The sequence below is a fragment of the Brachycentrus maculatus genome, unplaced genomic scaffold (assembly GCF_059751285.1).
Source record: "Brachycentrus maculatus isolate JH-2025_06_01 unplaced genomic scaffold, ASM5975128v1 h1tg000216l, whole genome shotgun sequence".
NCBI lineage: Eukaryota > Metazoa > Arthropoda > Insecta > Trichoptera > Brachycentridae > Brachycentrus > Brachycentrus maculatus.
In genome coordinates this window covers 694,781-717,310 of record NW_028280967.1, presented here as the reverse complement: position 1 = coordinate 717,310, position 22,530 = coordinate 694,781, and the positions used below count along the sequence as shown (strand labels likewise).

General features: G+C 34.2%; 1 protein-coding gene across 2 annotated transcripts in view; it reads right to left on the bottom strand.

Moving 5' to 3' along the window:
* Positions 1 to 2,953: 2,953 nt before the first annotated feature.
* Ide (Insulin degrading metalloproteinase) overlaps positions 2,954 to 22,530 on the bottom strand; it is a 42,473-nt gene continuing 22,896 nt past the window's right edge. For both annotated transcript variants that reach the window (XM_088264121.1, XM_088264122.1), the window contains exons 14-22: positions 21,137 to 21,281; positions 19,468 to 19,699; positions 18,242 to 18,368; positions 17,069 to 17,139; positions 15,776 to 15,933; positions 11,686 to 11,820; positions 5,653 to 5,862; positions 3,872 to 4,033; positions 2,954 to 3,199 (exon numbers count right to left, since the gene is read on the bottom strand). In XM_088264121.1, the coding sequence (XP_088120247.1) occupies positions 3,092 to 3,199; positions 3,872 to 4,033; positions 5,653 to 5,862; positions 11,686 to 11,820; positions 15,776 to 15,933; positions 17,069 to 17,139; positions 18,242 to 18,368; positions 19,468 to 19,699; positions 21,137 to 21,281 (1,348 nt within the window). In that variant the 3' untranslated portion in view covers positions 2,954 to 3,091. The remainder of the gene's footprint in view (positions 3,200 to 3,871; positions 4,034 to 5,652; positions 5,863 to 11,685; positions 11,821 to 15,775; positions 15,934 to 17,068; positions 17,140 to 18,241; positions 18,369 to 19,467; positions 19,700 to 21,136; positions 21,282 to 22,530) is intronic.

Genomic DNA, 22,530 nt, shown 5'->3' with positions numbered 1-22,530 from the left:
ATTTACTTGAAAAACCACATAAACATGACATTCCAAACTACTTAGTGTATTTTGCCAGTTTATAGAATGTTAAATAATAATAATAATAAAACCCTTATCCGCACCCCAATGGTGCATAGGGCACTGCGTCATATATAATCGCAGTGTTATCTTGATGGTTTACTCATGAAGGAAAGGTGATCAGCCCTCCGCTTCAGGTACCAGTCCAGGGTAATATTGAATAAATATGACAGTGAAAAAATCACTTATATTTATTTTACCCCCCTTGGGAATCGAACCCGGGACCTCCAGAACGGTAGCCGAGCGTGCTGACCATTACACTACGGAGGCGGACAAGAATTGAATTTCTAAATTTGATAAAATACCCGCTATTAAACTTAATGTTGAATTTACTTGAAAAACCACATAAACATGACATTCCAAACTACTTAGTGTATTTTGCCAGTTTATAGAATGTTAAATAATAATAATAATAAAACCCTTATCCGCACCCCAATGGTGCATAGGGCACTGCGTCATATATAATCGCAGTGTTATCTTGATGGTTTACTCATGAAGGAAAGGTGATCAGCCCTCCGCTTCAGGTACCAGTCCAGGGTAATATTGAATAAATATGACAGTGAAAAAATCACTTATATTTATTTTACCCCCCTTGGGAATCGAACCCGGGACCTCCAGAACGGTAGCCGAGCGTGCTGACCATTACACTACGGAGGCGGACAAGAATTGAATTTCTAAATTTGATAAAATACCCGCTATTAAACTTAATGTTGAATTTACTTGAAAAACCACATAAACATGACATTCCAAACTACTTAGTGTATTTTGCCAGTTTATAGAATGTTAAAAACTTTATAATATGCATCATTAAGTCAAAATTTCATATTTTCAAGTTACGTTTTTTGCCAGTATACCCATAATATTGTAGTTATATATTTTTTTAAATTTTTATTATAACCCTTATCCGCACCTAATGGTGCATAGGGCACTGCATCAAATTGACGCAGTGTTATCTTGATCATTACTTACATAAAGGCAAGGTGATCACTCTTGCGCTTCAGGAACCAGTCCAGGGTTATAGTAAATAAATATTACAGTGTTAAATCGCTAATATTTATTTTCACTCCCCCCCCTGGGAATTGAACCCGGGACCTCCAGCACGGTAGCTTAACTCGCTGACCATTACACCACGGAGGCGGACGAGTGTGAGTTATATATAGTACATATTTAAAAAATCTATGATTCTTTAAAAAGTTTTTGAAAAAATAAATAAACGACATGCCAATTGTGACGGAGTACAATACATTATGTACTTTGATGACATCGAAATATAAAATATATGTAAAACAAAACAGATTCCAGAGTTTTAGATGCGAAATATAATGAAATGTATGCCAAAATTGCCCCATTACAGAATTATTTACAAGAAAATCATCAGTTCATGAACGTAAATGTTTAAAAACCCTTAAAAATGAAACAATAGTTATTTTTCTCCATTATGTTAGATCAAAATTCAAAATATCTTAAGTAATTGATAAGTCTGTGCGCCACATTGCTTTTGAATAATTTCAGTAATCGGAACATCACATTAATTATTTCACTTAAACATAAAAATAAAACACTTTTACAAGATCATTTTTTTGAGTTTCTTAATGTAAACACAACCAGTTTGTATTTTCACCTCTTGAGAGCATCTGTACTTCTAAAATTTAGTCATGTTTATATTAATAAACTTAAAAAGTGGTTATATATAATAAAAATAATAAAACCCTTTTCCACACCCTAATGGTGCATAGGGCACTGCGTCATATAACGCAGTGTTATCTTGATCGTTTACACATGAAGGAAAGGTGATCAGCCCTCCGCTTCAGGTACCAGTCCAGGGTAATATTGAATAAATATTACAGTGAAAAAATCACTTATATTTATTTGACTCCCCCTGGGAATCGAACACGGGACCTCCAGAACGGTAGCCGAGCGTGGTGCTGACCATTACACTACGGAGGCGGGTGTCATATCGCTCACTCCTTTCAAGAACGTCATAAATCAAAAATTGTCAATTTTGAGTTGTGCATGTTTTCGTAATGCCCAGAAAATGTACTATATCCCGGCAAAAGCGGCATATTTTTAACTTAATATTTACCCGCTACAGGGCAGAAAGTGTTATTTTTGCATTTTGAAGAAAAGATATCGTTTAATTATTTTTTAAATATACTAAATATTTTTCAAATGGAAAAAAAACCTTCGGGTTTTACCTAAAAAGATCTGTTGCACAGTAAAAAGTTCAATAAGTGGCTTGATATGTATTTTTAATACATTGTGTTTTATTTTTAAACCTTTAAAACGTTCTCCTGAAAAATCAAGTTTTTTGATTTATGACGTTCTTGAAAGGAGTGAGCGATATATACAAGTGTGTAATTTTTATATTTCAATCAGCAAATTATTCTTGAATGTTTATGCCATATCAATAAATACAATTAAAAAAGAGTACAATTTTTTCAAAATAAAATTAATTTTGAATATATGATCTCTCAAACATATCACTAGATATGAAAGTCAGGCGCAAAAACTATCTCACAATGACAGTTGACAAAAAAAGTAATGAAAAACTTGAATTTGGGCTCTCAAACATATCACTAGATATCAAAATCGGGCACAATAGCCGTCTCACCCTGACAGTTGACAAACAAGAGTAATACAATACAATTTTACTAAAATTGATCTTTCAAACATACGGATTCACTAGATATTGCTCATATCGCTCACTCCTTTCTAGAACGTCATAAATCGAAAATTGTTCAACAAGTGGCTTGATATTTATTTATACATTGTATTATATTTTTAAACTTTAAAAAAGTTCTCCTGAAAAATCAAGTTTTTTGATTTATCACGTTCTTGAAAGGAGTGAGCAATATTTCAAATTTCAAAGGGCCGTTTGGCTCAAAGCCTTTTTTAAATTAAGGTAAGTTTGAAGATAGTCGGTTGGTTGTGCCAAAAATTTTTACGCGGATACAATTATGCATAATTTGCTAAATAAATACATAGCTATATACAAAATTGGCTAGGAATCTATTCGATTTGGCCGTAGTGCTTAGAGCTTGCAGTGAGTTCCCTTTCTCGGTATGTTGGTGAACGGCGCCAGATGAGGGAACAAGGACCTCCCACTCTTGAAAGTCAATATGTCTTCTATTACGATAACCTGGAATAAATAAATAAAAAACATGTAATAACCTTGCTATGCTAAAAGATATTCTTTCATTTATCTCTGTATGCATCTAGTGTTGCATTGGACAAAGTATTCGATCAATGCGGTCAACAATCAACTTAGCAAACGATCAAGAGTTAACACATTGTTGTCGGGCCATTTTTTCATCAACCCCGACCATAAATAGTATACTAATTGGGGTCGTTTACTAATCACAAGTAACCACAAACCCAATTTTGATCTGTATAATGTTTTTTAGTGTCTCTCGCACCCTACTAAAAGTATGTAAAAGACGCTTCTAAGCGTTTCCCGCAAACAATGTGTTGACATTTCACTTATTCCTTTCAACAACGTCATATATGTCATATAACTTGATTTTTCAAGTTTTAAAATATAATAAAAAGTATAAAAAATAAATATCAAGCCACTTATTAAACATTTTACTGTGCAACAGGTCTTTTTAGGTAAAACTTGAATGTTTTTTCTCCATTTAAAAAATATTTAGTGTATTTAAAAAAAAATATTAAACAATACTTTTTCTTCAAAATGCAAAAACAACACTTTCTGCCCTGTAGTACGGGTAAATATTAAGTTAAAAATATGCCGTTTTTGCTGGGATATCTCTCTATATATTCTCTCGTCAGATCAACCATAGTCTAGACATACCTTGGAGGGGTCTTCGGGTACCGGAAGAAGTTCTATGGACTCATCGGTAATAGGAATTTCCTTGTCCTTCGGAGTGTCCGCGTGCCCTGCTCCGCCCTCTGCGCTAGATATCACGTGCACCCCCAACTTCTGACGCTCCAGCGAGTTAATCATCATCATTTTCTGCAAAATTTAAAACACTAATTCAGTATTGAGAGCCGACAAATAGGTGCTCTGAGAATTCTCACTTACAAGAAAGAGAAGGCTATTCATTGAATTCACAGAGTTATAAAGAGATATTATATAGGTGTCTAAATTTGAGATAAAATCTATCGTTTTTTATATGAAGGAATATGGAAGTCTGGCATACCAGGGCTACTAACTGAATATACTTCCAATATTAGTCAGAATATTAACTAGCAACTAAATATACCCCCAATATTAGTCAGAATATTATCTGAGCAACTGAACACACCCCCAATATAAGTCAGAATATTACCTGAGCAACTGAACACACCCCCAATATAAGTTAGAATATTACCTGAGCAACTGAATATACCCCCAATATTAGTCAGAATATTAACTAGCAACTAAATATACCCCCAATATTAGCCAGAATATTACCTGAGCAACTATAGTCATATTAGTATATATAACATATTAGTCATATTAGGTGATAAACTGAATGTACCCCCAATATCAGTCAGAAATGTTGCCAATCCCATGGACAGCAAAGAGAACAAACCCATCAATCTTGCAGCAGATGAGGATCACAGGTCGTCTTTCGACTCTTTGCCGAAGACGAGATCTACAGTTCTTTGGCCACATTACTCGTAGACCACCAAGCAACCTGAAGAGGCTTGTCATAACCAGAGGCCTAGAAGGTCGGAGAGCTAAAGGTAGATAGATCTCCAATCCAATGGACCGACCAGGTGAAAGAGATCACAGATCTCTCCATTGCGGGAGCTCTAAAGGCCGCACAATGCAGAGACCAATGGCGGAGTGGTGTCCGAGGTTCTAGAGCAGTGGTTCTTAACCTGGGTTCGATGGAACCCCAAGGGTTCGGTGAGTCAGTTCCCCGGGTTCAGCGGAGGTCTCAATATTTTGGTGTAAACAAATGGTAACGTACCCTGTTATTGCTAAGAAAATTTTGGAGATGTTCATACCTTTCGTTACAACATATCTTGCGAGCATTCCTTTTTAGGATGCTGGATATAAAAACGAAGAAAAAACACAGACTTTGTTACGAAAATGACATGAGAGTGGCGCTTGGCTAGGTAAAACAGCGCATTTCTGCACTGGTCTCTGATTTGCAGTAAACATTATTTTTTTAATAATGTTTTTATCTGAAAATCAATTTATAATGGTTTTCTTATTTGTTTTAATGGTTTTGTCAATTTTGTTCACCTATGTATAAATACAGTGTTCCGCAAACTTCTTCTATTCAAGGTACACTTGCCAAATTAAGACATTTCGGAGGTAGATACATATTTACCATATTATGTTTAATGCGAAATTCGAGCCCACTTAACTGAGCACAGGCAAACAAAATTTGGAGCAATTGTGTTATTTTCACAAAACTAGACTATCACCGCGGTACACCAGTGTGCCGTGGCACAATCTTTGCTGAACAATGTATTAATATATACCTATGTTTTGAAATTAAGGGTTCGGTGAACACGTATATGAAACTGGTGGGGTTCCGTACCTTCAACACGGTTCAGAACCACTGTTTTAGAGGAAGCCAGCAAGTGAATATACCCCAATATAACATTAGTCGGAATAAGGTAAGTCCTTCTCACCTCATAGAAGTCCATGAGCTTCTGTCGGCTGAGCTGCCTCAAGGCCTGCACTTCCACGGCGGTCCTGTTGAAGTGGTACTGCTGGGACACAATCTCGGACCACAGGATGGCGGTCCGCCCGCCCAGCTGCTTGGGCCGCTTGAGGCGCTGGGCCGCTAGGGACGCGCGGTGACGCTCAAACTCCTCGTCGGACATGTCGCGGATGTAGTCCTATTCAAATGAGAAAGACCAAAATGTATCAAAGAGTGCCGGATATTGGAAAAAAAAACGAGTAGGAAAGTATTGTAAAGTACTAATCTAAAGTAAATCACTTAACCTAACACTTCAAGTTTTTTAGTAATACATCCAAAATTAAACAAGGTTATTGGATTGAATTCTACTTTTTTTTACATATATATATGATAATTTTTATTTATTTTTTATTTTTTATTATTTCTTAAGTTTGCTTATATTACAACTAATATAAACTATTATAAACACTTAATTTACTACATCTACATATATATATTTACATTTCCTTACAGTAAGCAAAACATTTATTTTTAAATTCTTTCAGACTCTTTTCATTCTGCATACATTCAGGCATCTCATCATACATTTTTAAAACCCTTATACAGTGAAACCTCTATCTATCGTTTCTAAAGGGACCTATTAAAATAAACCATGAATGCGGGAAACCAATGGATGCGGGATTAAGAAGTCAATACACAAGAAGATACAATCGAGGAAAGATACCGTCCCCCCAATCTGCATAACAATGGTTAGGTTAAAATTCTAAGCAGAATATAAATTTTAGATGCAAATAAATGTATTTATTTAACAGAACCAAAAAAATATTAAAGATTCTTGCAGTCTAAATAATCCTTGATGGACATTTGTTTTTGACTGTTTTATTTCCATAAATCAATAGTATATTTTGGGCTTTGCAAATATTATTTCGGCATCAGTTATTGAATGTGCGTAGTAGAAAGCTTTTAATTTTTAATAGAGTGTGCATGCTTCTGAAAATTAAAGTACAGGCAGCGGCTCCTCTTCATCTTATCTTACACAAGCTTTATATAGTTTCTATACCACACGTTGGAATATTGTCGTCAATTGTAACAAAATTGAGAAGAATGCAAAAAAAACAGACAAAATATGTCAAATGTGCGGCGTGATTCAAATGATGAATGCGGTAAAATGGTAGATAGAAACGATCGATGCGATCCATCTTGTATGAAATGAACTCGGGATAGAAGAATTAAACGACACATCCGGGAAAACGATTATTCGAGGAACGATAGATAGAGGTTTCACTGAACATTCCTTTTTTGTATCCTTCATTTATCCTAATTGTTAAGATCCTAGTAGTTTCTTACCAGTTGAGTTCTATTGAAAATTTCATAGGAAATATTATTTTTCATTATAATTATTACTCCTCCTATACGTCTACTATCTGAATCACATCGCATTGATGTATAACCTTGAAAACTAACTTCACTATCTTCAATTTTGGCTGTTACATGAGTTTCACTTAACATTAAAATGCTCGGTTAGTTATGTTCAATTAGTACTTGTATTTCTTCTTGGTGTGCAATTAGGCTTTGTATATTTAAATAAATTATTTGGTTTAGTTTATTATTTTTCTAAAAAATTTTACTTTTTTCTTCTCCATTTCAAGTTTTCTTTTGTAGACTGGGCAATTCAGCTGTCCAAACTCAAAACACAGTAAGGGACATTTTTTTTGCAGTGCGTTTTTTTTGCGTTTTTGGACAAACTGGATTCTACTTAGTCCAAAAATGCAAAAAAAAACGTACTACAAAAAAATGTCCCTTACTGTGTTTTAAGCTTGGACAGCCGAATTGAAACTCCATGCTGGATGTCCCGCGTCTATGTTTAATTTCAGCTTGTTTTTAATGTTTATGCAATTTATTACACTTACACTTGTGCATTTCAGACATATTTGTCTTTCATTCGTGCATTCTGTTATTTTATGATTGAAACCATAGCATTTGCAACATCATTTTACATTTAGAGCATCGTATATTTTTACCCTTTCCCATCCAATTTTGATTTTTTCCATTTTTAGCATTTCTTCATGAGTTTTCAAGTCGACTTCTAGATATATTATATATTCTTCACCTGTTGAAAGTTTTTTATTTCTAACTGCTCCAACATGTATTGTTTTTGGTTCTTCTATGAAATCGTTCTGTATTTTAATATTTGTAACGGTTTCTTCGTTTGACATTTTATGCGAGACTCCCACAATTTTAATACATGGCAACCTTTTTTTTGGTACATTTGTTTGATATTTTTCGGAAAATTTATTTTTTATTTCTTCTTGTAATTTTTCTGATGCTTCGTTATTTTTACATGTTAGTATAATCTTTCCGTCTTTTGAATTTTTTTAATTAATGATTCCATTTTCTATTGGATTGATGTTCATTTTTATATCGTTTTTTGTTGTCTGTTCTTCTTTTAGTGAGATCACCATTATTTCTCCTGTATCTTTATTTAATTTTAAATTTCCTTTAGTCCTTATTTCTTTTAATATTTTATTTTCCATAACTACTGCCATTTTCGTTGTCATTTCTCCGATAACACCCATAATATTCAGTTAATTAATTTGTTCTTTGCTTAATTTCTTCCCACTACAAATAATGCAATTTTGTAATTGTTTTGTGGCATCTATTGCTTTAGTAATGTAAATCTGTGGATCCATTTTAGGTAAGTTAGGTACTTTTGAATAATTATTTATTATTTATCACCTTTCTACTTTTGAGCAATTTCTATGGAATGCAGTAAACGGTCAAGTGTCACCCGTCTATTTATATGTCAATATCTATGACATCACTGCTGTCAAAATGTTCGAAAAATCGCGTTGTTCGCACTTGTAATTGTTAAATCACATATAACTTATTATTTAATCGTTTCACTCACACTTTTTATAACAAATTCATATATGAGACATCTACTTAAATATAGTTTTAATTAGCTGTATTCACTCATTTGTTTACTGGCTTTTGCTGCCGTGTTTACTGTTTGACATCTAACGTACTATAATATGTGATGCGTTTCGTCTTATTAACCCTTAGAGTGCGAACAGTCGATAGATGGACTCTATTAATGCGTATAAAGTGCGGAGCGTCGGAATACCGAATATTGCGCAATTTGATTTAGGTATCGACCTGTACGGATGTGTCTTAGCGCGCGCATGTATAACGTTTTTAACCCGTAAGCTGCAGATCGCATCTATTGTCGTTTTTTATAGAAGTACCGTTGACTGCGGATCACATGCATAGTCGTTTTTCAACTTTACGTACTTATATCAACACCTATGGATAATTTTTTGCACTTAAATTTGGTTCGAGGCATGGATAAATTAGTTCTCTTTGATTTATTGTCATAAAATATTAAAATTATTTTAATTTAGTGCCAACTTTATCGTGAATACTTCCGGTCGGCTCGTGCTCCGCAGATACGACAGCCGCGTCTTCTATACAGCCGCCATACTTTAGGCCGCGAGTCCGTAAATGTTAATATTTTTGTGTAAATACACCATAAAAACATAATAAGTAAAGTGCATTGTGTACTGTGAACATCTATGATGGATATCCGAAAGTTTCACTACAAAAAATAGGCAAAAATATGCTTTTTTTGTCAAAAATATTGTAATGTAAAAAATAATCCAGCACGGGACGGAAGTTTGACACTCGAAATCGAGCAGCTTAGAGGTTAATAAGTTAATAACATTTATAAATAACCATTTAAAATTATTTTGCTGTGAATTTAACATTGATTTTTGTATTTTTTTTAAGTAAAAGTTTTTTATTTCTACCTACAAAATGTCAAATTCATCAAGCAGTGATGATGAAAATCAATTAGCAATTTATGCAAAATATGTGAAAATAAGCTCAGCACTATAAGGGTTAAGACATTATCAAACACTCAAACCCGTAGGAACACTGCTGACCTTATTTTCCTTTATAAAATCTTAAATAATCGAGTAGACTGCCCGGAGCTTTTATCTCTTATTATTTTAGAGTTCCAGTAGCACAGACCAGAAGCAAAACTTTATCAAAAATCACAAAAATGCATACCAAGTCCTACCAAAATGCATTTTTAAATAGAGCCTGCGATATGTGCAATGGAAAGCTTAATCAAATAGACATCAATAATATTTCTTTTAAAACGGTTAAGAGAAATACTGTTGATATCGCTTTGGCTATTTGATTATTTGATTCAGAAATGTAAGTTATAATATTATTAACATGGTTATACTTATGACATATCGCTCACTCCTTTCAAGAACGTCACAAATCAAAAAACTTGATTTTCAGGAGAACGTTTTTAAAGTTTGAAAATATAACACAATGTATTAAAAATAAATATCAAGCCACTTATTGAACTTTTTACTGTGCAACAGATCTTTTTAGGTAAAACCTGAAGGTTTTTTCTCCATTTGAAAAATATTTAGTGTATTTCAAAAAAATAATTAAACAATACCTTTTCTTCAAAATGCAAAAACAACACTTTCTGCCCTGTAGCGGGTAAATATTTAGTTAAAATTATGCCGCTTTTGCTGGGATATAGTACAGTTTCTGGGCATTCCGAAAAAGCGGGTAAATATTTAGTTAAAATTATGCCGCTTTTGCTGGGATATAGTACAGTTTCTGGGCATTCCGAAAACGTGCACAACTGAAAATTGACGATTTTTGATTTATGACGTTCTTGAAAGGAGTGAGCGATATACATGACAGTTTTAAAAAATATATTATTTAACGTAAAAACCGGTATGTAATTGTAATTTTAATTTTCCTTATATATTTTGTTATTTTTTATAAATATTCTGTTTATTACTTCATGTACAGAAAATAAATAAGTACATTGGCGGGCTTATTGCTAAAAAGCAATATCTTCCAACCAACCAAAAACAGACTAGTGATATTGATCAAAACGTTTGACACTATGTACAGCCATTTGCAATCAGAGGGTAATAGTACTTGAACATTAAAAAAAAAAAACAAATTACAAATTAACATATAAAAAACATAAATGACAAAAGATGATAATAAGGAGGGCAAAGGAAAAAGGGAGTTTAAGGAAGGAGGTAGAGGGAAAAACTAAGGGAAGAGGATTGATAGACTGTTAGGATTCTAATGATAAATAGTAAAGTCTCAGACGTTTCTTAAAAGGTATTAGAGAAGGTGCATTCTTTACAAGGAGAGGTAATTCATTCCATAGTCTGGCCGCTTGGACGGAGAAGGAATTACTAAAGAATGATGTGTTATGTTGGGAGGAAGGAAGTGATAGACCATGATCTGAGAGCCAGGTATTTAGGTGAATTGGGTTGTGAAGAATATTATGAAGTAGCGTGAGAGAAGATTTATGCGCTGGTTGAAGTGAAGTTAGTTTATGATTGTTTTTTTTTCTTTATTTATTTTAAATTCTTTTGCATTACATGACATAAATTCAAATACAAAAAAATATGAATAAAATATAAATAGAAATACAAAAAAAGATCCCACAAAGGCATGGCCTGTGTGTGGGTATACAATATAATTTAGTCATAATAAAAAATAAAAAAACCCTTATCCGCACCCCAATGGTGCATAGGGCACTGCTTCATATAAACGCAGTGTTATCTTGATCGTTTACAGATGAAGGAAAGGTGATCAGCCCTCCGCTTCAGGTACCAGTCCAGGGTAATATTGAATACATATTACAGTGAAAAAATCACTTGTATTTATTTGGCCCCCCCGGGGAATCGAACCCGGGACCTCCAGAACGGTAGCCGAGCGTGCTGACCATTACACTACGGAGGCAGACAAATTTAGTCATAGTAAAGGGTATAAGGGTATAAAAAAAAATGGTTGAAGTAAATATTCTGTTGGTTTTCTAATAAATAAATAAATAATTTCATTAAAGCTTTTCTTGGTAAATATCACTAATTAGTGTGGTATTTACCAAGTAAAACTTTAATTAAAAAAGGATAGAAATTACAGCCACATTGCGTAGGTTGTACATAGCGACAAGCACATTACACATTCTCACCTTCATGTGATGCAGGAACGCCTCGACCCTGGTTTCCACGTACGAGGGATGCTTCTCCGATTGCACCAACGCCCGAAGACCCTGAACTCCATTGCTCCGACGGATCCCGCTGAACACGATATATCCTAGTTGTTCCTGTAACCAAAATAAAGAATAAGATTTTTAAAAATGTTTTGGTGTCAATATTTTTTGTCACATTCTATATAAACTTTATGAAATTAATAAAACTAGATACGTAATGGGTAGTACGTATCGATCTCTGAAGAAGGCAGGGTGTTTGTCAAAACCAATTGGAATAAAAGAACCAAAAAAGTGGTTGAATAGAGGTTTTTTTTTTAAATAATAGAGAAATATTTGTGTATAATTTATATTTGAAGCACTAATTTAGTGATTTTCCAATTTATAATTAAAATGTAACTTTGTTTTTAAAAAATCACTATAAATATTTTATTATAACTTAATTATAATGTCTACCGGTTTCGAAGCTAACCGCTTCTTTATCAAGACTGATTAATACTGCAATTACTACGCAATACTAAGTATTAATCAGTCTTGATAATGAAGCGGTAGACATTATAATTAAGTTATAATAAAATATTTATAGTGATTTTTAAAACAAAGTTACATTTTAATTATATAAATATTTGTGTTTTTAATCTTAGCATAATGACTTCAATTTCATACTATTTCTGTGAGCAAATAAAAAGAAACAGGTATCAAATTGTGGTAGAGCGGGTTCGAACCCAGAAGCTTTGACTCAAGAGTCCGCGACACTTACCAAGGGTGGTGGAGCATTTCGAGAACACTTCGAGAACCTCTTCCGTATTAAAATTAGACAAAACTCTACTTGTAAATGTGATGAACAATTCTCACAAGACGTCCCTCATTTAGTGTGGGTATGTCCAATTTTTTAAAAAGAATGATAAAATTTGGAAACAGACTGTGCAAAAGAAGGTATTCAGTTGACAAAACTTGACAAGGCAATAGGACATAATGATTTATCAGATTTAGTGGTGTCATATTTAGAAAATATTACAAGACGAATCAGACAAATAAATGAGCTATGTGAAAAATCTTGAATGATATTGAATCGATTGAGTCAATTGTATTGTTTTTAGGTATCAACCTTATTAATTTATTATTAACCATACATCCACTATCATTTTCAAGCATATAAACCATGGGTGGCCAACATTTTCAGTAGCCGGGCCAGATTTTAAAAATGAGATTTTCTACTGGGCCGTAAAACAAAATTTATTTTAATAGTCAAAGCAAACAAGATAGATACAGTAGAATCGCGATATAAGTAATCGCGATATATCGAAAAATGACGTATATCGAAAAAGAAAAACAAATTTATTCCCTAAAACTAATTTTTCATACAAAAATGCATTTATATAACGAAATCCCGTTATTATGTATAACAAAATCACTTTTGTCCCGTACGAAAAAGTGCCAATACATTTATGTAAATTTATAACAAATAAAAAATGTTAAAAAATGTTAAGATAAAATTATTCAAGCCGCGCGGCGATTTTTAAAAGTAATTCATACAATATCCCATCATCTTGAGTAATTAGTAATTAGAGTCAATGAGTCAGTGAAATGATTTACTTTAGCAATAATAATTCTTTAGTTGTGTCGCCTACTTTCAAAATCCGCTAGATCCAGTTTTATAAGATTTCAAAATAAATACTCTATCGGAATGCCAGTTGTGGTTTTTATTGTTCAAAATTTTTAAATACTTGAAAACACCGCTAAAAAATACTTAAAAACAGCGTTGTATTTCAAATTCCGATATATTCATGAAACTTGCCTTCTGACCCATATCGGTCAATCAGAGAGCGGAGATAGGTCAAAAGTTAAGATGACGTCATTATCGATTTGTGTCTCGTGTTTTTTTTTGAGTACTGAAAAACTTTCCAAAAAAATGGGAAAATTCTCTATTTTAAAATATTTTATATAAAGATAGACAAATCTTTGAAACATAAATGTTATCCGGAGAATTTGGATTTTTTTTGTAAAATCGACTTATATGGATCTGGCGGATTTTGAAAGTAGGCGACGTAGTTATAATCTCTCTTCTTATTTCAATGAAATTATTTCTGTATGCCATAAAAATTCTCAAGTATATTCTCTCCCATAATCAGTCCACCTGCTTATCTCAATGGTAGACAATAATAATTCTTAAATTACAATCCATCTTTTTATCTCAATGAAATGATTCTGTTGACAATAATAATCCTCAAATTGCATCCGTCTTTTATCTACATCGTAAGGGCATTTGTCCACTACACGGAATAATTTTGCCGTCCGTCCGACACGTCAGTTTGCGTTTTAAAACGACGATTTTACAATCGAATTTCCGCGCAACGTGTTCACGCACCGATCAAGAGCTCCGATCTGAAGAAAGATGGACAAAAGCACAAGCCAATCCAAGCCAATCGTCATTTTAAAACGCTAACTGACGTGCCGGACAGTAAAATTACACGGAATTTCGGGTAGTGGACAAGCGCCCTAAGTGGGGCGTAGTGTCGGGTAAGACAATCTGCACACTATTGGACTAGCGGAGTAACGTGTTACGACGACGTACGACATGCACGCATACTTACAAAGCACGCCACACACGCAAACACAGAAACGTTTGTGTATTTTTACGATTTTATGTTAGGATTTGATTCCCGATTTTTTTTTAAATTATTTATTTCCGTCGCTGCAAATGAATGACATTATGAATAACATTTACCAGACCCAACATTACAAAATTGTTTTATTTCAACTTTAAATATGGCCAATAAAAGCAACTAGGAATATTAAATATGACGGACAAATTCGGACAAATACGAATTTGTCCGTTTTATACGGATTTTGAAGGAATAAAGAGATCAAACGGAATTTGAAGGATTATAACGGAATTTTAACGGATTTTAGGAAATTTTTAGCGACGGCGAAAAAAAATTCATCGCGTAAATTTTGGAAAAAAATTTTTTTTCGCCGTCTCGTAATTTCGCAATTTCGTAATTTCGCAATCTCAATATCGAAAACTACTCTTTGACGTCTGACAACACTGGCCGTCAGTAGCGCGCAAGCCGTTCTCGTTCTCGGCTTTGGCGGCTACTTGTGATATTATTATTATTTTATTCTCATTTTCAGATACATATTTACCAGACCCAACATTACAAAATTGTTATATTTCAACTTTAAATATGGCCAGTAAAAGCAACTAGGAATATTTACGTTTTTCCGGTTTTAAAATCACATTCTCATATTGTGTACAAAATACATACGAGTATCATCGATTCCCGCGGCACTTTTATCACCGTAAGGTTAATAAGAAAACTAGTGAAAATATGTAGATATTCAGTTCAATATGGCCCCCTTCCTCCTTTGTTTGCAGAACTTGCGATCTTTTTGAAAAGCCGCGCAACATTTTTTGCAACGGCGCGCAACATATACATACTAAGTATGATTTAAAAAAATTCGTTATATGTGGGAATTCGTTATTACGAGTTAATATTTTTTGGTCCCTTGGATTTCGTTATATCGCGATTCTACTGTATTAGGTACTTTTTGCTTATTTGCATGTTAAACCTCGTTATGCCATTTAATGTTATACATTTACAAGATAGAAACAGAATCATTGCATATCAGGCATGTCGGTTATGTTTTAAATTCCACGAAAAAATAGTTTATAGTCAGCTGTCTTAAAAACTTCTCAGTTCTTCTATTACTCTTCTCTTCTTTAGTCTAACGTCTTTACTACTTGACGCCATTATGGGTCTTGAAATTGCCAGGATAGTGAAATACTCCAATATATGTGATATTATACGAACTACGCACCATGCAATTTTGTGGTTTTGTGTTCACTTAAAGAAAAAAATGTGCGATTTGCTCCGCGGGCCGCAAGTAGACACCCGGCAGGCCGCATGCGGCCCGCGGGCCTCGAGTTGGCCACCCTTGATATAAACTAAATATGCTGTAAATAAAGGCAAGTAATAAATATTTATTTTAAATAAAAATTTAAAAAACCCAATGAGAGGTGGTAAGACCCATAGGCATCAGGACTTCCATATTCCCGGATTAGACTAACCTTGGTCCTCAGGATGTTGAAGAAGGGTTCGGAAATGATCTGCAGCACCAGCTCCAGTAGGACATTGCTCTCGGTGGACTGCATGCCGCACTGGTAGTACAGCAGTGTGCAGGAACTCTTGTGGACGGTGTGATCCACCTCGTATCTGTAGTGGCTTCCTAGAGGGGAAGAAAGGACAGTATGCGTCATTATACAATTATTTACAACATTTTGAGTGTTTCCAAATACTTGTTCACAAAATCTGGATTATCTCCAATTACAGGAGTTATTTTCATATTATTTTTGACATCTCATCAAAGATGAAGAAGAATATGGAAGTCTGGGCATTTACGGGGCTTACGACCGTCATAGGATTCGGATCTCACATACTAATATAAGAGTTTCTGCTTAATAAAAAGCTTCTTTACATCTCACCAATAGATGTCTCTAGTGAAGTTCTATTGATTCAAGAACAAGGTTTCTAAATTGGTTCATATATACAGAACTTCCAAGAATTTGAGTAGTGTGGTTGTCAATAATGGGTAGAATTGGTGAATGTTACACGTGTGTAAAGTGATCACTTAAACCAGCCTATGACGGTCGTAAGCCCCGTAAATGCCCAGACTTCCATATTCTTCTTCATCTTTGATGAGATGTCAAAAATAATATCCAATTATTTATTGTAACTGCAGACAGTTGGTAGAATTCCATATTGAATTGTTGGGTAATATATCCAAAATTAAACAAGGTTTATTGGATTGAATTCTACATTTATTTATGTATATGTTAATACGTGACGCGTTCCATAAAAATGGAGTTATTACTGTGTAACTATTACCTAACCATCATACTGCTTTCCGCAGGGGTAGGCAAAGGATAGAATGCCACACCACACTGTCTTTGCAAAAAATCTTTGCCTCTATAACATTCACACATCTCTTCATACATACCCACCGAGTATTTACCTTGCTTATTATGTACAAGATATTATAGATCGTTAAATGGATTTTTTATTCTTCTGGCTACAAATTATGTTTTATTTTAATCTGTGTTAGGAACAGGAAGGATAATCTAGTGTGGGCCAATCAGGAACTTCTCAGCATTTGCTGATTGCTGGGAAGAAACCATAAATGTAAAACTCCTCAGGAGAAGCCGGACTGTTGACTGTTGTCAGCAGGCCTTCCGTTCTACTAGAAGAGGATTAGGCATTTTGTGTCCTAGCTTGGTTTGTGGAATCAATGCCTTTCACTTTTTTTATCATGTATTTCCTGCGTGTTTTACTTTACTGTGAACATGAATTAACATTAGGCTTACCATTCTCAAGTTGGACTTCTCTTTCTAGCAATAGCTGCTGCGGAAGGAGAGGCACTGCTGTTTTGGGAATTCTGAAATAAATAAAAAATAATAATCAATTCAACTTTTAAGTGTGGGAATACTCAAGCCTTGGCACTTACTTGTGATGGTAGCGCGGCAGACACAATTGTGCCGTGGCACAGACGTGTGCGCCGGTCGCGTTTGCAGCAGATAATATGGGTAGATTTTCGACAAGACATTAACTTGGTGCTGACATTAATAAGCAAAGATTTATTATTTGTAAAAAACATAATTTATTTTGACTCACTTGGGAATCGAACCCCATAATTTCAGTGTGAAAGCCAAATGTGCTGACCACTGCACTATAGAGGCGGACAAAATCATGTCTAGATCATTAATACTTTTATTTACTTTGGAATGAATTTCCTCTCCTTGTAAAAAATGGCACCTTCTCTAATAACTTTTAAGAAACGTCTGAGACATTACTATTTATCATTAGAATCCTAACTGTCCATCAATTCTCCTCCCCTAGTTCTTCTCTCTACCTCATTCTCTAAACTCCCATTATCCTTTGCCTTCCTCATTATTATCAATTTGTAATTTATATTTTTTTTAAATGTTCAAGCACTATCCTACCCTCTGACTGCAAACAGCTATACATATATGGCATCAAACGTTATGACCAATATCACAAGTCTGTTTTTGATTGGTTTGAAGATATTGCTTTTTAGCAATAAGCCCGCCAATGTACTAATTTATTTTCTGTACATGAAGTTTAAATAAATACATTTTAAATAAATTATTTTTATAAAAACAAAATATTTATAAAAATAACAAAATATATAAGGAAAATTAAAATTTCAATTACATACAGGTTTTTACCTAAAATAATATTTTTTTAAAAACTGTCATGTATATGTCATAAGTATAACTATGTATGTAACATTATAACTTACATTTTTTAATCAAATAGCCAAATAGACATCGGCAATATTTCTCTTAACCGTTTTAAAAGAAATATTATTGATTAAGCTTTCCATTGCACATATCGCAGGCTCTATTTAAAAATGAATTTTGGTAGGACTTGGTATGCATTTAAGGGATTTTGAATAAAGTTTTGCTTCTGGTCTGTGCTACCAGAACTCTATATTATATAAATAAAAGAAAACTTGCTTGTCTTCAACAAGGGATGCCAGCTGCAGCGCCCTCTCTTTGGAAGCATTTCCGTGGATCAGGCATTCAATGTGGACCGTCGATAGCAATCTGGGGATGAAATCTTCCAATTTTTCAACAGTCATAGCTGAAAAAAAATATAAATCAATTTTTTAAAAAAAGGCAAAAAATTAAGAAAGTGATGGGATGGTTTGGACATGTAGAACGAATGAGTGAGGAAAGAACGGTAAAACAAATTTATGAGGCGAATTTAATTAATCATGATGTTACAAAAATCACACATATCGATCACTCTTTTTAACAATGTCATATATAAAAAAACCTGATTTTTCAGGAGATCATTTTTAAAGTTAAAAAATATAATAAAATGTATTAAAAATAAATATCAAGCCACTTATTGAAATTTCACTGTGCAACAGATCTTTGAAGGTAAAGCCTGAATGTTTTTTCTCCATTTGAAAAATATTTAGAATATTTCGAAAAATAATTAAACAATACTATTTCTTCAAAATGCAAAAACAACACTCTCTGCCCTGTAGGTAAATATCAAGTTAAAAATATACCGCTTTTGCTGGGATATATTACATTTTCTGGGCATTCCAAAAACATGCACAACTGAAAATTGACAATATTCGATATATGACGTTGTTGAAAGGAGTGAGCGATATGCCCTACATATTACTAATATAATGTCTGCCTCCATAGTGTAGTGGTGAGCGCGCTAGGTTACCGTGTTAGAGGTCCCGGGTTCGATTCCCAAGAGAGTCAAAATAAATTTCAGTGTAATATTTATTTAATATGACCCTGGACTGGTACCTGAAGGCTGATCACCTTTCTTTCGTTCCTGTACGATGCAGTGCCCTATGCACCATTTGATTTATTTATTTATTTTACGTGTTCGGGAATTGTACAGCTTTACATATAAAAAAATTATATAATAAACAATAGTTACATTAACAATAATAAACATTACATTACATTAACAAAATAGTTTCGTAAAAAAAAAGAAGCCAATTAAATAATTCCACATTTATGTTATAAAACTATTAAAAACCATTCAGAGATTTAAAAAAAAAGGGTATGGTATAAAAAAATAGATTTATCAGGAAGGAGAAGGAAAGGAGAGGAATTAATAAGGGTGGTTAAAGGATTTTTTTCTTCTAGGTAACGGATGCAGATAAGGGTTACGAGGAATTACTAATATTGAGTAGATGTAGAGTCCGTACCCTCGGCGGCCTCCTGCAGCTCCGCCTTGGTCCAGGCCTGCTCCGAGAGCAGCAGCGCGAGGTGGTACACGCCGTGCTGGTAGGGCTGCTCCGCGCGGAAGTTGCGGAAGCTGCGCACGTTGATCTCCTTCATCACCTCGAAGCGGCTAGGGTCCACCTTGAAGGAGACCAGGCGCTCCATGATCTTATCCAGCAGCACGTGCTGCTTGGCGTCGTACCCATCTACCCGCAGCTGGAAAAGAAGGGAATGAAATATTGATAATCTCACCATAGAACAAGTGTGTAGAATGTCAAAGTCTGATAATATTGTGAGTAATATTTTATTTTATTTTTTATTTATTTATTCATCATTGACGGGTTTTTAAAAAAAAAACTATTTTTTTTATTTGGGTTAACAACAGCAACATATCGCTCACTCCTTTCAAGAACCTCATAAATAAAAAAACTTCATTTTTCAGAACATATTATACAATGCATTAAAAATAAATATCAAGCCACTAATTGAACTTTTTACTGTGCAACATATCTTTGTAGGTAAAACCTGAAGGTTTTTTCTCCATTTGAAAAATATTTAGTACATTTAAAAAAATAATTAAACTATACCTTTTCTTCAAAATGCAAAAACAAGACTTTCTGCCCTGTAGCGGGTAAATATTAAGTTAAAAATATGCCGCTTTTGCTGGGATATAGTACATTTTCTAGGCATTCCAAAAACACGCACAACTGAAAATTGATGATTTTTGATTTATGACGTTCTTGAAAGGAGTGAGCGATTTATAAAACAAAACAATTTAAAGATATACATTAAACAAGCCAAATATAGCTAACCACAGAAACATAAAGATTAGTACAAAATATTTAGTGTACTACTACTACTACCATCACGCCGTTTCCCCGCAGGGGTAGGCAGAGAGGATGGAACGCCACACTCTTCTGACATACACTCTGTCCTGACATACACTCCTCGCCTCCTTCACATCCATACATCTAGTCATACATGCCCTCCGATTACGCAGACTTTTGACACCGCCAGATTTTAGGTTCTGATTGATCTGATCGTGCCAAGTCTTTTTCTTTTTTTAAAAAGACTTTAGTGTAGATCTAGCATATTAATGAATGTGTGTGTGTGTGTGTGTGTGTGTGTGTGTGTGTGTGTGTGTGTGTGTGTGTGTGTATGTGTGTGTGATGTTGATTCCAGTAGGGACTTACAATGCAGAGAAGCATAGTTTTTAAAGATCCTAAACTAACTAACTAACTAACCATCACGCCGCTTTTTCTGCAGGAGTAGGCAGAGAGAATAGAACGCCACACCACTCTGCCTTTGCAAACATTCCTTGCCTCTTCCACGTTCATGCATCTCCTCATACACACCCGCCTCCTGTTTCGACTCCTAACCTGACCGCTTTCAAGTGCCAACTTTTTCTCGGTCTTCCTCTGCTCCTTTTTCCAATTACATTCGCCTCATAAATTTGTTTTACCGTTCATTCCTCACTCGTTCGTTCTACATGTCCAAACCATCTCAACACACCTCTCTTAATTTAAAGATCCTGAGAGGATAATATGCTTGCCGTTCGACTTTTCAACACAGATTTTCCGCAACTGAAGTTTGAGTGATCACTTCATACACATGCATCATTCACCAAACTAGGAGACCAGATGAACGTCTCACCGCTATGCCGCTCTTGGAGTTGCTGATCTGCCAGCTGGTGCCGGCGAGCTCCGCCGCGTAGGCGTACTCGTTGAGCGCGTCCCGGAACAGCAGCGCAAAGATGGAGGTCAGGTTGCAGTTCATCGGGTTCGAATACACCAGTGGACTGGGGAATATCACAAAATCAATTCAATTCAATTAATTTACAGTAAAACCCGGATTTTACATGCCCCGATTTAAAGTTTTCCCGCCAATTGCGTGTTATTATTTCAGTTCCGATATATTTCAGTACATTTATTACCCGCTTTTACGTTTTTTTCCCCCAATTTACGTCATAAATATTTAAAATATGCGAGTTACGCGCGCTCCACAATGAGTCTGCGCAGTAGATACATTACTTCGGCCGCGATTGGTCGGCGAGCGAAGTTGTGATTGGTCGGCGTACGGCACGCAACGTGGTGATTGGCCCGATATCTATCAATTTTAACCGTTAAAATGCTATGACGTTTGTTCTGTCATTCGGTTTTTGACTCGGTTTGTGTTTCATTCGTGATCATCATTTACACACACCATTTTGACGTTTTAAATTTCTTTTATTAGTTCATTCTTTTATTAGTTCATTCTTTTGTTAGTTCTTTCTTTTATTAGTACATTCTTTTAAGATTCCCTCCAATTAAGCTTTTACATTTTTTTTCACTAAAAAATTAAATTTAAAACGTTTTTTTTTAAACACCCCCATTAATAAAAAGTTGAATTTTCAATGTTGTTTTTTTTCAATACACCGTATTTTCATTTTCCCTCCAATTAAGTTTTTACATTTTTTTTTCGATAACGAAGAATATGGAAGTCTGGGCATTTACGGGGCTTACGACCATCATAGGCTGGTTTAAGTCAGGTAACACTGCTCACTCCTTTCAACAACGTCATACATAAAATAACTTAAAATAATTATATAATCCTATTATCTAATTTTATAATATTACTCCTTTAGATTTTACTTTTCTTTTAGTTCAACTTTCTATTTGCTTTCTTTTTATAATTATTATTTCATATTATTTCAGTCTTACCACCTTTATATTATCATTAAAATATATATAAAGCTGTATTATAAAAAGAATAAGCATACCCTGCCTACCTCAGAACAGGTATCTCCAAATACCTAGTGAGGATAGACAGTGTCCAATAAAAAAATAATAATAATAAATATATGTTTATATATAAATATGTATAACTTGATTTTTCAGGAGATCGCTTTTAAAGTTTAAAAATATAACATATTTTAAAGTTTAAATATCAAACCACTTATTGAACTTTATACATACTGTGCCACAGATCTTTTAGATAAAACCTGAATGCTTTTCTCCATTTGAAAAATATTAAGTACCTATATTTAAAAAAATAATTTAACAATACCT